Raw genomic sequence first — 17,400 nt, forward strand, 5'->3', positions numbered from 1 at the left:
GACTGACTTTATTATTTTCCTATCCAAATTGGGAGCGAGCCCAAGGACGGCTCATGTCATGCAGGTTCAGGTAGCCTATACAGGACAGTTGTATATAGTGCATTCGGAATTCAGACCACTTGATTTGTTCCACATTTTGTTACGTTAGAGTCTTATTCTAATATTGATTAAATCGTTTTTTCCCCCTCCTCAATCTACACACAATACCCCATAATGACAAAGCAAAAACTAGTTTTTACAAATGTTTGCTAATTTATGAAAAATGAACAACTGAAACATGACATTTACATACGTATGCAGACCCTTTACTCAGTACTTTGTTGAAGCACCTTTGGCAGCGATTACAGCCTTGATTCTTCTTGGGTATGATGCTACAAGCTTGGCACACCTGTATTTGGGGAGTTTCTCCTATTCTTCTCTGCAGATCCTCTCAAGCTCTGTAAGGTTGGATGGGGAACGTTGCTGAACAGCTATTTTCAGGTCTCTCCAGAGATTTTCGATTGGGTTCAAGTCCGGGCTCAGGCTGGGCCACTCAAGGACATTCAGAGACTTTTCCTGAAGCCACTCCTGCGTTGTCTTGACTGTGTGCATAGGGTCGTTGTCCTGTTGGAAGGTAAACTTTTGCCCCAGTCTGAGGTCCTGAGCGCTCTTGAGCAGGTTTTCATCAAGGATCTCTCTGTACTTTTCTCCATTCATCTTTCCCTCGATCCTGACTAGTCTCCCAGTCCCTGACGCTAAAAAACATCCCCACAGCATGATGCTACCACCACCATGCTTCACTGTAGGGATGGTGCCGGGTTTCCTCCAGACGTGACACCTGGCATTCAGGCCAAAGAGTTCAATCTTGGTTTCATCAGACCAGAGAATCTTGTGGCTTTACGTGGCTTTACGTGGCTTTTGAGAATCTTGTGGCTTTACGTGGCTTTTGGCAAACTCCATGCAGGCAGTCAAGTGCCCTTTTCTGAGGAGTGGCTTCCTTCTGGCCACCCTAACATAAAGGCCTGATTTGTGGAGTGCTGCAGAGATGGTTGTCCTTCAGAGTGACCATCAGGTTCTTGGTCACCTCCCTGACCTAGGCCCTTCTCCCCCAATTACTCAGTTTGGCCGGACGGCCAGCTCTTGGAAGAGTCTTGGTGGTTCCAAACTTCTTCCATTTAAGAATGATGGAGGCTACTTTGTTCTTGGGGACCTTCAATGCTGCAGAAATGTTTTGGTACCCTTCCCCAGATCTGTGCCTCGACACAATCCTTTCTCTGAGCTCTACGGACAATCCCTTTGACCTCATGGCTTGGTTTTTGCTCTGACATGCACTGTCAACTGTGGGACCTTATATAGACAGGTGTGTGCCTTTCCAAATCATGTCCAATCAATTGAATTTACCACAGGTGGACTCCAATCAAGTTGTAGAAACATCTCAAGGATGATCAACAGAAACAGGATGCACCTGAGCTCAATTTCTAATCTCATAACAAAGGGTCTGAATATTTATGTAAATAAGGTATTTCTATTTTTGATTTTTAATGAATTTGCAAAATGTAAAAAAAACTGTTTTTGCTTTGTCATTAAGGGGTATTGTGTGTAGATTGCTGAACACAATTCTTTATTTAATTCATTTTAGAATAAGGCTGTAACTTAACAAAATGTGGAAAAAGTCAAGGGGTCTGAATACTTTCCGAAGGCACTGTATATACAAAAAAAAATGTGGTCGCTGATTAGTATGCTGTTGCATCAAACATTTATTTTATAATCTGCAGTGTTCGAATTTCCAACTTTATTTACTGAAAAAGTAATTATATTATTACCAGCAGTCTACAAATGTCAGCATTGCGTCACTGTGTGTAGCTTTGTGGAATGTTAGGCTTAACATGAGAAAATTATGACCAAATATGCCAATGAACATTTATCCATAAGCTAAAGCAAAGCTATAAACTCTGGCACCACAATGATCGGTAAAGTCTATGCTTCGAGCTCCGACCTCGTGGTGGTCCAGAGAAACTGCATGGTCAATCCCTCAGCATTGATATAAAATTTGGGCAGCGCACGGCGATGCGGTATGAAGCTCAATTTGGCCTCCGCATGCCACCAGAGGCTTCGCAATTGCATCACACCATCCATACGGCGCCTCCGACCACATTTTAAGATCAAGCATAAATTGGCTTTTATGCCAGTGCTAGTTATTTGTTTCATAAGATATGGGGGCTCATCCGGAATAAATGTTAACAGATGTGTTATTATTATTATTTCTTAATTTATTTTGTTGTACTTTTACTCCTTTTTCTCCCCAATTTCGTGATATCCAAATGGTAGTTACAGTCTTGTCCCATCGCTGCAACTCTCCTATGGACTCGAGAGAGAGAGGCGAAGGTTGGGAGCCAATGTGTCCTCCGAAAAATGACCCTGCAAAGCCGCACTGTTTCTTAACACACTGCTCACTTAACCCGGAAGCCAGTCCCACCAATGTGTCAGAGGAAACACCGTCCAGCTGACAGCCGCCGTCAGCTTGCAGGCCCCTGGCCTGCCACAAGGAGTCGCTAGAGCGTGATGGGACAAGGAAATCCCGTCAGGCCAAACCCTCCCCTAACCCGGACGATGCTGGACCAATTGTGTGCTGCCTCATAGGTCTCCCAATCGCGATCGTTTGTGTTAGCAGTAGGCTAGTGGCTAACTTTTGCTATGGTTTGTAACTTTTGTACAAATGGCGTGCTGGTTTGTTTTTTGCCCGGTAGGAGTGGTTATCTCTGGGGCTTGGAGCGAGTGCATGTATTGGTTGCTTAGCGGTGAGCTAGTGGCTTACTGACTTTTGTCAGTTGATTTATTGGTTCGGTTTGGCTTACTGATTTTTACTATGGGGGCGTTTGAACCAACAGTGTTTTGTGCTGAGGTAGAAGATAGTTGGGGTTTTCTCAACGTAAAGAGGGATCAGTTAGATCAGGTGGCAAAAAGGATGAAATAGCGGAGGAGTTGAAAAAGTTAAATGTTGCAATGCTTTTGGGTGAAGTGGAGTGAGTTGTTGCCGCCGGTTCTGGTGGATAGCAGTCAAGAGGAAGAATATTTGTTGGAAATAGCCAAGTCAGAACAGGAAATAGCTCTTGAAACAGAAGATGAATGAAGGGCAGCATAGAGGGGAGAAAGTTAGTGTTGCCAGTCAGTCAGACAGTCGTGTTACTAAACCAGTTTCCACCTGTGATCAGAGTGATGAGCTAGTTTCCCTAAGTGATCAGGTTTGGGTAACCCCAGTGACAAGTCAGGTGGGTCAATGGGCGGAGTCTCTCAAGGAGTGTTTTGTGGTATCCCCAGTGTGTGTTGGTACTCAGGGTCTGAAGAGTGCTGATAGCAAACCAGGAGGATGATTTGTGTCGGGACTTGGAGGAAACATTCTTTGCCAAACTAAACAGTGGTTCCAAGGAAATGTTTCTTGCTAGTGAAGGTGGTGATTCTTGTGTCTCTAACTGAGACCTTCTGGGAAAAGATATGTGATGTAGTGTGCCCTCTGCAGGTTGAGGAGGAGGTTGATTTGGGTGTCAATTTAAGGGAGACATTATTTTTGAGTGACACTGGGCCAATAGGTTCTATTTGTGGTCTGAAAAAAGAGTTGGTTCCCCCAAGTGATCTGTCTGAAGTCAGAGATTGTCAGTGAGTATTTTGTTATTTTATCTGAGATGTTATTTTCCATAGTTGAGGAGGTTGTGGTTACTCAGCAGGCTGAGCGAAAGGTTGTTTGAGTGTCAGGTTTTGATTTGCCTGACACGTTTCACAGTGAGCTATAGGAGGGAGGAGATTCTTCTCAACCATGTTATGAGGTCACGTTCAAGCTGACTACCATTGTCATGCTGAGTGAAGGAGGGTCTCATTTCATACACAAGCACATTTTCTTTCACGTTTCCTCTGCTCGCCGCCTTCCCTTGATTACATTTGACATTTTTCAAAAGTAAGAGGGAGGACGCATGAGGTAAGCAAATGTAATTGAGAAAAGACCCTAGTGTGGTTCCTGTTAAGGTGGAGGAAATTGAGGAGGATATGGCTAACAGTTCCCCTCCAGTGAGTGCTCAGGGTTGGAGAAAAGTTGTGGTCAATGTTCACTTGTCCCTGGTGGTGGTAGCTCCAAGTCTCCCAGCTAACACATTTGGTTCCTTGGAAGTTGTGGGAATGCAAGTTTCTGGTTTGCCATTGCTTCTGGGAATGAATCCATAAGTTTCCTGACCGGTAAAAGGTAATGTTTTTGTTTTTTTACTTTCTGGGAACGTACATTTTTAGGTTGCAAGGATGTTCTGAGAACGTTTTACTCTAGTTGCTTGAAAGTTTTCCTGGGAGGTTTTATTAAAGGGAAATGTAAAAAAAATTCTACTTCATATTCATCATCTCCAGCACCACCACAACATCAACATACTGTATGTGAAAATGGTGCGTTTCTATGTTTTGTAGTAAAAAAGATAATCGGTGTGCGTCCTGTGATTTTGGCCAATTTTGAGTAGGCATTACCTACTAATTGCCTACCAATTGTCTACTAATTGTTTGATGATGTCATTGGAAACATTTTTTACTACAAAACATAGAAACGTGGAATTTTCACATATAGTATGTTAATGTTGGGGTGGTGCCGGAGATGATGAAGTTGAACATTTTTTAAATTTGCCTTTAATGCTCTGAGAATGGAAAATATAGGTTATTTCGATTTTTTGTTTAGAAGTTTCACTGAATGTTTCAATAAGACTTACTCTGCTAGCTAATCAAATGGTTACCCGGGCTATTTGCATTGACCCCATTATTTTATTCTTATCTATTATAATTTTTTGCACTGACTCTCTTACACAGGCTCGATGTACACTCACTGGACTCTAACCACACACCATCACAAACTACACTGACACTCAGACACACACACACACAAAACTATACCACCAGCTGGTTTTTCAATACATTGTGCGGATAGGAATAAAGAACTCTCCGGGAAGAAAAAAGGCGGAGGTGTATGTTTCGTGATTAACTACTCGTGGTGTGATTGTGGTATACAGGAACTCAAGTCCTTTTGACAAACAAACTAGAATACATCACAATCAAATGCCGAACGCATTACCTTCCTAGAGAATTTTCTTCGGTTATTGTCACAGCCGTGTATGTTCCCCCTCAAGACAATACCACGACAGCTCTCAAAGAACTACACTGGACCAAGTGAAACTACATATCCTGAAGCCACATTTATTATAGCTGGAGACTTTAATAAAGCAAATCTGGGAAAACGCTACCAAAGTTATATCAACACATCGCCTGCAGTACTCGCCCTTCAAAAACTCTCAACCATTGTTACTCTCCCTTCCAGGATGGCTACAAGGCCCTTCCACAACCTCCCTTTGGTAAATCAAATCACGACTACATTTTGCTCCTCCTAACCTATAGGCAGATTCTCAAACAGGAAGTATCCGTGCTAAGGTCTACGCAAAGCTGGTCTGACTATTTGGAATCCATGCTTCAAGACTGTTTTGATCACGCGTACAGGGACATGTTCTGGGTTGCCTCTGAGAATAACATTGAGGTATAACTGACACGGTGACTGAGTTAATCAGGAAGCATATAGGGGATGTTGTTCCCACTGTGACGATTAAAACCTTTCCAATCCAAAAAACATGGATAGATGGCAGCATTCAAGCAAAACTGAAAGAGTGAACCATCGCATTTAACCACGGCAAGGTGACTGGGAATATGATTGAATACAAACAGTCCAGTTATGCCCTCCATAAGGCAATCAAACAGGCAAAACGTCAGTAAGGAGACAAAGTGGAGTCACAATTCAAAGGTTCAAACACAAGACGTATGTGGCAGGGAATCCAGACAATTGCCGATTATTAAGGGAAAACCAGCTACGTTGTAGACACTGCTGTCTTGCACCCGGACAAGCAGAACACCTTCTTTGCTCTCTTTCAGGATAACACGGTGCCGCCAACACGGTGCCGCCGACACGGGCCACCCCCGACGACTGTGAGTTCTCGTTCTCCGTGGCCGGCGTAAGTAAGACATTTATGCATTTATGCGTTCTCAGAGCATGCGCAGACCAGCTGGCTGGAGTGTTTACGAACATATTCAATCTCTCCCTGTCCCAGTCTAGTGTCTCCACTTGCATCAAGATGTCCACCATTGTTCCTGTACCCAAGAAAGTGAAGGTAACTCAACTAAATGACTATCACGCTGTAGCACACTTCTGTCATCATGAAGTACTTTGAGAGGCTAGTTAAGGAGCATATCACCTCCACCTTTCTCCTACAGGTTCTAGACTTCCTGACCAGCCACCCCCCCAGGTGGTGAAAGTAATCAACAGAACCTCCACTACGCTGATCCTCTTGTACTCCCTGTTCACCCATGACTGCACGGCCACGCAAGCGTCCAACTCAATCGTCATGTTTGTAGATGACACAATAGTGGTAGGCGTGATTACCAACCGATGAGACAGCCTACAGGGAAGAGGTGAGGGCCCTGGTGGAGTGTTGCCAGGAAAATAACCTCACCCTCAACGTCAACGTCAACAAAACAAAGGAGCTGATCGTGGAATTCAGGAGACAGCAGTGGGAGCACGGCCCCATCCACTTCGATGGGGCCACAGTGGAGAAGGTGAAAAGCTTCAGGTTCCTCAGCGTACACATCAGTGACAATCTGAAATGGTCCACCCATACAGACAGTTTGGTGAAGAAGGTGGAACAGCATCTCTTCAACCTCAGGAGGCTGAAGAAATTCAGCTTGGCCCCTAAGACCCTCACAAACGTTTACAGATGCACCATTGAGAGCACCTGTCAGGCTGTATCACCGCCTGGTACGGCAACTGCACCGTCCGCAACCCGGTGTTAAAGAAAGGCCAAGAAGATCATCAAGGACCTCAGCCACCCAAGCCACGGACTGTTCACCCGCTATTATCCAGAAGGCGAGATCAGCACATGTGCATCAAAGCTGGGACCGAGAGACTGAAAAACAGCTTCTATCTCAACACCATCAGACTGTTAAATAGCCATCCAGTATTCTGTCCTGAACTTGGTCATTGTCACTAGGCGGCTACCACCAGGTTACTCATCCCTGCACCTTAGAGGCTGCTGCTCTATGTACAGTGCCTTCAGAAAGTATTCAGACCCCTTGACTTTTTCCACATTTTGATAAGTTACTGCTTTATTCTAAAATTGAACAATCGACACACAATACCCCACAATGACAAAGCAAAAACAGGTTTTTAGAATTGTTTGCAAATTCATTAAAAATAAGAAACAGAAATGTCTTATTTACATAAGTATTCAGACTCTTTGCTATAAGAATCAAAATTGAGGTCAGGTGCATCCTGTTTCCATTTCCCATCCTTGAGATGTTTCTACAACTTGTTTGGAATCCACCCGGGGTAAATTCAATTGATTGGACATGATTTGAAAAGGCACACACCTTTCTATATAAGGTCCCACAGTTGACAGTGCATGTCAGAGCAAAAACCAGGCCATGAGGTTGAAGGAATTGTCCGTAGAGCTCCGAGACAGGATTGAGTCAAGGCACAGATCTGGGGAAGGCTACCAAAACATTTCTGCAGCATTGAAGTTCCCAAAGAACAAATTGGCCTCCATCATTCTTAAACGGAAGAAGTTTGGAACCACCAAGTCTTCCTAGAGCTGGCCGCCCAGCCAAACTAAGTACTTGGAAGAGAAGGGCCCTGGTCAGGAGGTGACCAAGAACACAATGGTCACTCTGACTGAGCTTCAGTTCCTCTGTGGAGATGGGAGAACCTTCCAGAAGGACAACCATCTCTGCACTTCTCCACCAATCAGGCCTTTATGGTAGAGTGGCCAGACAGAAGCCACTTTTCAGTAAAAGGCACAACAGCTCACTTGGAGTTTGCCAAAATGGACCTAAAGGGCTCTCGGACCATCAGAAACAAGATTCTCTGGTCTGATGAAACCAAGATTGAACTCTGGCCTGAATGACAAGCGTCACCTATGGAGGAAACCTGGCACCATCTCTACGGTGAAGCATGGTGGTGGCAGCATCATGCTGTGGGGATGTTTTTCAGCGGCAGGGACAGGGAGACTTGACATGATTGAGAGAAAGATGAATGGAGCAAAGTACAGAGATCCTTGATGCTCCAGAGCGCTTAGGACCTCAGGCTGGAGCGAAGGTTTACCTTCCAATAGGACAAAGACCCTAAGCACACAGCCAAGAAAATGCAGGAGTGGCTTCAGGACAAGTCTCTGAATGTCCTTGAGTGGCCCAGCCAGAGCCCAGACTTGAGCCCGATCGAACATCTCTGGAGAGACCTGAAAATAGCTGTGCAGGGACATTCCCCATCCAACCTGACAGAGCTTGAGAGGATCTGCAGAGAAGAATGGGAGTAACTCCCCAAATACAGGTGTGCCAAGCTTGTAGTGTCATACTCAAGAAGACTCAAGGCTGTAATCGCTGCCAAAGGTGCTGAGTAAAGCGTCTGAATAATTACATTACCAGTCAAAAGATTGGACACACCTACTCATTCAAGGGTTTGTCTTTATTTTTACTATTTTCTACATTGTAGAATAATAGTGAAGACATCAAAACTATGAAATAACACATATGGTATCATGTAGTAGCCAAAAAAGTGTTAAACAAATCACAATATATTTAATATTTGAGATTCTTCAAAGTAGAATGCCAAGAGTGTGCAAAGCTGTCATCAAGGCAAAGCGTGGCTACTTTGACGAAAACATATTGTGATTTGTTTAACCCTTTTTTTGGTTACTACATGATTCCATATGTGTTATTTCATAGTTTTGATTTCTTCACTATTATTCTACAATGTAGTAAAGAGTAAAAATAAAGAAAAACCCTTGAATGAGTGGGTGTGTCCAAACTTTTGACTGGTACTGTATATTTGTGTGATATTTCAGTTTGTTATTTTTAAGATATTAGCAAAGAATTCAAATAACCTGTTTTTACTTTGTCATTATGTTTTTACTTTGTCATATTGTGTGTAAATTGATTTAAAAAAAATTTAATACATCTGTAACGTAACAAAATGTGGAAAAAGTTAAGGGATCTGAATACTTTACGAATCCATTGAATATATATTTATACTCCGGACTCCGACAATGCTCGTCCTCATATTTCTATATTTCTTAATTCCATTATTTTACTTTAAAATGTGTGTATTGCTGTGAATTGTTAGATTTTACTGAATTGTTGGATCTAGGAACACAAGCATTTCGCTACACCCATAATAACATATTCAAAGCATGTGTATACGACCAATAAAATTTGATTTGAAACCTGTAGGAAATGTTATGCTGTAGTATTGAAATCCTCACAGAAGAACGTTTCTTTACTAAGAAGACTGGTGGCAAGTACAAACGGTGTGAACACTACGCCAGGTCGAGCTTTGGAAGTGAAATGAAAGTGAATGAGCATGAGTTAAGTGAAGTGGAAGGTGTGGTGATGAGCTCTGAGCCCGAGCCTTGCATTGATGAACATGATAAAGAAGAATCTAGTCCAGTAGGAGTGACATTTTTGAAGAAAGTGGATCCTTGCCGCTTGGCGAATCCATGTGTGGTTTCAGGGTGGGTGGGAAAGGAGTAGGGTGCAGTTGAGTCAGTGAAGGTAACACGTAGTGGACTTGATATATCTGTGTGTGTTTCTTCTGCCCAGGGGGAGTGGGCGAATCATGTCACGCAACTTGGGGCAAGATAAGTTTCTTGCTTTGCTCTTATGAACAGGGCGCCATTGAAAGGAGTGATTTCCGGGGTAGCGTTAAATGCAGAGGTGGAGCAATTGAAGGTGAAGATTTGCAGTGTTTGTAACGATTACTGTTTGGTGAGACGCAGACCTGGTGGATGAGCGTGGGTAAGTAGAGGAGTCACTGTCTGCCCTTTTTAGTTCTGAATCAGTCTTTACTTGACAAAGTCATGTTAGGATATATCAGTTATCCTGTTAGTGCTTTTGTGCAGAACCCACTGCGGTGTTTCAGGTACCACAAGTATGGTCATGTTGAAGGCGTGTCAGGAGGAAGATTCCAAAATGTGGGAAGTGTGCAGGAGGGCATGGGACAGAGGAATGTGTAGTTTCAGTGGAAAAAGTTGTGTCAACTGTAGGGGTGCCCATGTTGCTGGAGATCGGAAGTGTCCGGTGTGAGAGAGGCAGAAGTAGAGGAGGATGGTTTGGTCAAGGGTGAGGGACCCTGAGAGGATCCCTGTTGTTGGTGGCGGTAATGCAAGATAAATTGGATGCCAACTGCCGTTAAACCTCACAGAAGAAGACAAACCATTCTAGCCAACAAGAGGGCAAATACATGTTTGAACAACCACAGTGGTTCTTGTTATCAGGAATCCTTGGGATGTCCCTACCCCATTGAAGTTGACATTTTAAATGGTTAAGGTTAGGTAAGGCTTATGGCTAAGCTTAGGGTAAAGACATCTGAAGGATCCAGGGATGCACTAACAGGCACAATTCTGATATTTTTTTAATTTAAGTAGGCAAGTCAGTTAAAAACAAATTCTTATTTTCAATGACAGCCTAGGAACAGTGGGTTAACTGCCTTGTTCAGGGACAGAACAACAGATTTTTACCTTGTCAGCTCAGGGATTTGATCTTGCAACCTTGCATTAACTAGTCCAACGCTCTAACCACTAAGCTACCTCTCAAAACATATAAAGTGTTTTTGTCTAAAAGACAACAGGATGTCATGTGTCCTACTTATATCAGCACACTCATAACAACCTGAGCATTACAAAACAGGGATTCGATCTTGGAACCTTTCGTTAACTTGTCCAACGCCCTAACCACTAGGCTACCTGCCGCCCCTCAAAACATATAAAGTGTTTTTGTCTAAAAGATGACAGGATGTCACGTGTCCTACTTATATCAGTACACTCATAACAACCTGAGCATTACAAAACGTATTTTTGATCAAATAACCCTCTTGTAACAAATAAGCCATTCGATATTTTGTTGACCATATTCGACTCATTCATCTCCATACAAAAACTCCTTGCTTGGTGAGTGAAAAAATAAGAAAAACGCCATCTGCTGGAGAAGACAGATTGTAATCCGTGTTATCCCTCTTCCTCTCTGGCCATATGCCAAAGGCTCTGTTTCGGCCGTTTCACGGAAGTAATTCTGGAAGCTCTGACGTGACTAAATAATAATCGCCATCTTGAGGAAGGAAACGCCTTGAAGAGGAAAGAATTGAAAACAACTGTAATTTATACTCTTGATGTTTAAATATGATAATAGTCACATTTTACATGGTTTTTATTTGCTAAGTAGCTATATAACGTAAAATGGATTCATTTCATGGCGTCTAGCTAGTTAAAAAGTTCTGGAAAAAACTTGCCAGGTGGCTGGCTAGGCTAACTTAGCTGGGCTCCACTTGCTAACGTCGCTAGCAAAACATCCAGCTAACTAGCTTAGCTAAGTAGATAGCTAACTTATAGCTAGCCATTTGTCTACTGTCAAATCACTGCAAGACAGTTTTGTACACGATAGTTGTCTTCCTTTATTCAACTGGCTAGTATATAAATGATTTGTATAACGCTAGATAGTTAACGTTTCCTAACTAACAGTTGACGCTAGCTACATGGTTAGCTAGCTCAGTAGCTTCCTGTTAGAACTTATCTTGCTAGCTTAAAAAATAACTTGTCAGCAAGTTTCTAAACTAGGCATATTGAACAACTCATAAATGCTTAAAATATGGGTTAACCTGTAATTGGCAGCGCAAAAATACACACTGACTGTTACAAAGCTGATTGGTTTTTCTCTTGTTCTCTAGTTTTCCTTCTGACAAAGTTAAATCCCTCATCTTCACTATGGGGAATTTATTTGCAAGTCTCTTTAAAGCATTTGGCAAGAAAGAGATGAGGATCCTCATGGTGGGTCTCGATGCTGCTGGTAAAACAACAATCCTGTACAAGTTAAAACTTGGAGAAATTGTAACTACCATTCCAACTATAGGTAAGTAGTAGTACTGGTGTTATGTAGGCCTAAATGTTGTCAGCCCAGTTTGTATGTATATTATATTTTGTGTAATATTGAGACTTAAAATGTTTTATTAAAAACAGCATAATTCATTCCCCCTAGACATGTTCATGTGTTGCCTCAAATAGATTGTACAGGTTATTCATATCTTCTCTCCTCCACTCAGGTTTTAATGTTGAGACAGTTGAGTACAAGAACATAAGTTTTACAGTGTGGGATGTAGGCGGTCAAGACAAGATTCGACCGCTGTGGCGTCATTACTTCCAGAACACACAGGGTAAGTTATGTGCAGACAGCAAGTGATTTCACTCCTGTCAAAGGGGTGAACAGACTAGAGCAGGGCTTGGCATTAACTTTTTAGCCACTTGTGCTTTTGACAAGTAAGACTGATTATTATTTTTTTGTCTAAAAGCTCAAGTCACTTGCATTGTATGATGCAAAGAACCACTTTACAAAATAAAATGCATTACAAACTTTTTTAATATACAGAATCAGACAAAAATGTAGGCTACACTCTGCCTATTGGCTTCTTTACCTATTCAAGCCTGTGTCAAATTACAACAATGCCCCTTTAAGGCTCTCCTGGAGGATGGTTCGCCACCCTTGGTAGCCTATAAAATATTGCAGCATTACAATTACAACCAAATACCAAATGTCTTTATAAATAATTCCCTCCAGGGCTCGAAATTAACGGTGTCTGGTCATCCCTGGGAAGATTAAAAAATACATATATGGTTCAACAGACTCTGGGACAGTTATGGGATGACTGATCCAAAATTCATACAACCACTTAAAAAAATTTAAAGCAATGAGGCTGTTGCAACAGATCAGACCGTTTAGCTTAAAATGTTGATAGTTTTATTTCTTTGTATTATAAGCTAAACAATGCACACATGGCTGTAGACTACACGCAAATGTTCCAAAATGCAATTAGCGGGAATACACTTGTTCTCAAAAGCACACCGCACTGGTGAGCGGTTTCATCTGACCAGGATGAAAATATAATTTAGAAATTAAAAGGGTAGATATAAAGATACATCAACTAGCATGGGTTACTAATATGACTAGGATTATACCTTTGGCTGCTGGACAATAAAATAATGTTGATTTGAAAACTAATAGAACATGAGAGAAAGGCTGATTTCAATGGCATATTAAGTGTTTATAAAATAATTCCCTCAACATTACTATGGTGATATTTTGACCGGGCTACTTTGAGTCAAGGTAAGACATGCTTCATAAAATGACATAAAATGTCCAGGTTTTAAACAATTAAGTTTGTGGTTAAATAGTTTCAAAATGCTGACCGCTTCCGCTCAGATTCAATGCGGGTGATCTGCGGTGCGCAACAGGCACTGTCCTTCACTCTCCAGTCTTGTGACCATTTGATCTGAATTAACTGTGCCTCGAGTATGTCAACAGAATCATGCCTTTAGACGTTATTGTTAATTATCCTTTATTATATTTGTCAAACATGACCGTCTTTTAACCTATATTTATGTAATTAAAAGTCTCATTAAAATTTGTCTACATTTTCTGTCACCTCACTTAAGTTAGCATCGGTTTGGACATATCACCTACATTTTGACATGTAGACTTTTTTTATTGGTGTACATGGAAAAATAGATTTGAATAGTAGTCCAATGTTAGCCCCTCTGATCGTAATAGGCTAATTGTTTTGATATTGTGATTTTTGTGTTAATTTCTCTAATTTTTTTACTTGTCCATTCGGACAGCTTAAATCTATATACTTCTTGTCCGACAATTTAAAAAAACTTGTCCTGGACAAGAGGGCAAGCATTAATGTTGACCCTGTAGAGGCAAGTCAGGTGACTCAAAATGTTCATGTTTTTCTCTCGGGGTGTTTTTCAGGTCTTATCTTTGTTGTGGACAGCAATGACAGAGAGCGCGTGAACGAAGCCCGTGAAGAACTGATGAGAATGTTGGCAGAGGATGAACTACGAGAGGCAGTCTTATTAGTATTCGCTAACAAACAGGTATCCTACATTTTTCATCTCAATTATCCAGTGTATGATGCCTAAAAGCAGCCGACTTACATTTTGCCTTAATAATATAGAAATTACTATATATACACCCCTGTAATATACTTTGGATGTCCTTCCCTGGCTTAGCTTTTGTCTCATAATGGGAAAATGTCTCGTTTCAGGACCTCCCAAATGCTATGAATGCGGCCGAAATCACAGACAAGCTGGGACTGCACTCCCTCCGCCATAGAAACTGGTACATCCAGGCCACCTGTGCTACCAGCGGAGACGGTCTCTATGAAGGACTGGATTGGTTGTCTAATCAGTTAAAAAACCAGAAATAGGCCTAATCATCCGCTGTCCTCCTCAACTCACATATACCGTTTTCACACTATCCTGCCGACCCAAACCGTACAGTGGCTCGGATGTTTTCCTTCCACATTTTCCTTTCCAGGAAGGTTCTAGCAACTGTAGTAGATGAGTAACCAGGCCGATGCAGTACAGCTCGGCAAGGCTCAGTTTGGCTCGGCTTAGTAGTGTGAAAAGGGTAACACTATCTTCTCTCTACTGTTGTTTGTACTCTTCTGATGTTGCAAATTGAGCTACTTTTGTCAAAACGTACCTACTGGAAAGCTGCCCTCATTTCTCATCTCAAGTTACAACAATACACCATGTGGGCCAGGGGGGGATAATAACCCAATCTTGGAAAACTGTCAGGGTTTCTTATTTAATGTAAATAGTAAAAAAAAAATGGGGGGTGGGGGGTTATGAGGCAGCTTATTGCACACTTACAAAAATCGACCTGGGTTATTTCCTCTTCTTGGCCCTTGGGCAGACATACTCGTGTGTAGTAAATGGAAAAGGGAGGCAAAAAAAATGATTAAACCAGCTATCATGGGACCCCATGTCTCAACCTAACATTTAATGACTGCATTATATGTCAGCTGGTAATTTGTACTGTAAGAAGGAGCGTTTCATATATTTTTTTTGGGGGGGGGGGTTCTGAATAATGCATTTATACAGATGCACTACTTGATACAATTATGGTTTAATACCTCAATGCTACAATATCCTGCTCTCCCAAAATACCATTTAGCAAAACACTGGCATTAACTAGTTGTACTGTGAGAATGTTCTTGAGATGAAGCCTAAAACAGAGCTCATGGGCTTCAAAGTCAAAAAGTCTTGTCAACACTTACCAGCTTTTGTTGTGTGCCATATCATTTTGAGAAGTGGCTGCCATGCAGTCTGTTCCTGAGTCTCATCATTCACCTGCTTTATGATGTGCAGAGGTGTCTGTTCAGCATTGTTTGTATGACAGCGGTTTAGGTTAATAATCATGTGTACTGCCTTTGTCACAATGAACCTGAATTTAATAGCAAAAAAAGTGCAGGATGTGGTCCGTATGTTGGTCTTGTTGGCTAGCAACATGTGCATGTTAGAGATTCATAGATTCTGCACAAATCAACAGATCTTTACAATGCCTAGAGAAGCAGAATTCCTTCCTGCCTATCCATTTGCTATAATAATCCCATATCCTTTGCTATAATAATCCCATATCCTGTGCAGAATCTATCTCAAACACACATTGATTGTCAGCGGGACTAGCTAATTGATTGTTTACATTTTTAGTCTGCACAAGCATTCTGTCGTTACCCCTCCTGTCAACTGCAGGTGCTCAAGGGTTGGGATGCCTTGATTTCCTCAACATCCGCATCACAATGACTTAGCGCCACAACAACCCTATAATTTAAGGTGTATGCTATGTGATGCACTGGTATGACAAAACAGTTATAGGCCTACATTCTGACGTCCTGCATTCGCCTCCATTATGACCTCAAGATGTTGTTTTCATGCCTTTTAATGAAAATGATAAAAGTATATTAATTGTTTTGGAATGAGGCATGTGTCAGTGGCAATAAGAAATCTGTATGAGCTCCACATTTTTGAAATTAGTGCTAGTATCTTCTCTCCTTTGCAGCTCATGTTGTCTGTGGCAAGTTCTGAGGTATACTTTTGTCCTCATGTCAAAGAAACATGCTTTTCCATTACGAACCTTTGAGCATCTTATCAAAAGGTTTTGGGTGTTATTCCACCAGCAGGGCTGGGATCGAATTGAAGGCAGTCAATTCAGGAAGTGAATTCGAAACTTGATTGTAATAAACTTTCAAAATGCTTCTACTCCACAGTTTGAGAAGTTGTTGAAAATAGATGCATTTTATTTAATTTTGCTTCCTGAATTGACCCCAGCCATGTCCACCAGAGTGCTATGGAAATGTCTTAGTGTTTCTTTTAAAGGCATTGGATTAAAACAACTTCTCTTGATTTTAAACTGATTGCTTGAACCTTTGTTGAAAACCTTGTTAATCTCTTTACCAAAATGTCTAAACAGGTATTTTTTTTAAATGTAAAGTTTCAGTTAAATTTGAGAAAAGCACTGTAATTAAAGCAATTAGATAACGTTTACATGTTCTGTTTGTCTTTGTGCAGTTAAGTGAAATATAAATTGGATTTGATCATGCTGACATTACATCATTAACCTCTTATCTCCTTGGACTCTAACATTATCGGTTGACAGATCAAACCAAGGAAGGCAACATGTATCTGAATGAATCTACCAACTGTCACTAAGCAAATTGTGTATTTCAGTTCACATATTAATTATTAATAACTTCCAAGTTAGAAACTGGCCCTGCCCCATGCGTACAAGTTAAATCAAGCCTCTCTCCCCATTGACTGTTTGAATTCAAAATGACTTCACATCCTCTAAAAATGGACATGGCCTGTACTTTGGTGTCACAGCCTCCACTCTCTAGCCCCAAATCCTCAATCACACCCAACTACTCTCACCCCATGACCTGGGACTAATGGAGTAGGTTAGTCAAAGGTGATGACAGCCAACTAACTAGCCAAAACTGGTGTTGAATAAGTGACAAATGGAGATAGTGAGGCCTGTCCCTGTATGTCTGTTATGTTGGTGTCTGCACCGGGGGGGAGGCAGGCAATAATTGGGGAGCAATCTAGGACAACGCTCTTTCAGGTTGATTAGGCTGCCATGGTTAACGCAGCCAAGCCTATAAAACATGGCAGGAGAGTATGGTAGAAGAGGGAGGGGCGGGACTCTCAGGTCCCTTAGAGGATGGCTTTGTCTCTGCCTCCTCTCCTGCTGGTCCATCAGCTTGGTTTGTGTGTGGTGGTCCTAACGGTACTCGGCCATATAAAGGACCAGCCTGGTTTTTTGCACTTTCCTTTGTGAATGCCTTGCTCTTTTTAGTGCACCCCCAGGTGCCAGCCAGCAGAATGCCCCTTTCAGAGCCAATTCAAGGCAAACGCAAACACTATACTCCATTATGACCACTGGAGTGCATTCCAATGGTATCTCACCACAGCCAGGGAGGCAGGGAGCTGAACCTAGAACAGAATGGAGGGATGAGGACAAAGGAGTTCTGGCTTGATG

General features: G+C 41.9%; 1 protein-coding gene across 3 annotated transcripts in view; it reads left to right on the top strand.

Annotated features, from left to right (window-relative positions):
• Window positions 1-16,409, top strand: part of LOC115169583 (ADP-ribosylation factor 1) — a 40,403-nt gene extending 23,994 nt beyond the window's left edge. The window contains exons 1-5 of one of the 3 annotated variants that reach the window (XM_029725327.1): window positions 9,810-9,828; window positions 11,753-11,934; window positions 12,125-12,235; window positions 13,831-13,955; window positions 14,126-16,409. In XM_029725327.1, coding sequence (XP_029581187.1) covers window positions 11,790-11,934; window positions 12,125-12,235; window positions 13,831-13,955; window positions 14,126-14,287 — 543 coding nt within the window. In that variant the 5' untranslated portion in view covers window positions 9,810-9,828; window positions 11,753-11,789 and the 3' untranslated portion in view covers window positions 14,288-16,409. Of the gene's footprint in view, window positions 1-9,809; window positions 9,829-11,078; window positions 11,182-11,752; window positions 11,935-12,124; window positions 12,236-13,830; window positions 13,956-14,125 lie in introns of those variants that run through there. The other 2 variants (XM_029725326.1, XM_029725325.1) reach the window with 2 other exon arrangements.
• Window positions 16,410-17,400: the final 991 nt, after the last annotated feature.

This window comes from Salmo trutta, chromosome 31 (assembly GCF_901001165.1).
Source record: "Salmo trutta chromosome 31, fSalTru1.1, whole genome shotgun sequence".
NCBI lineage: Eukaryota > Metazoa > Chordata > Actinopteri > Salmoniformes > Salmonidae > Salmo > Salmo trutta.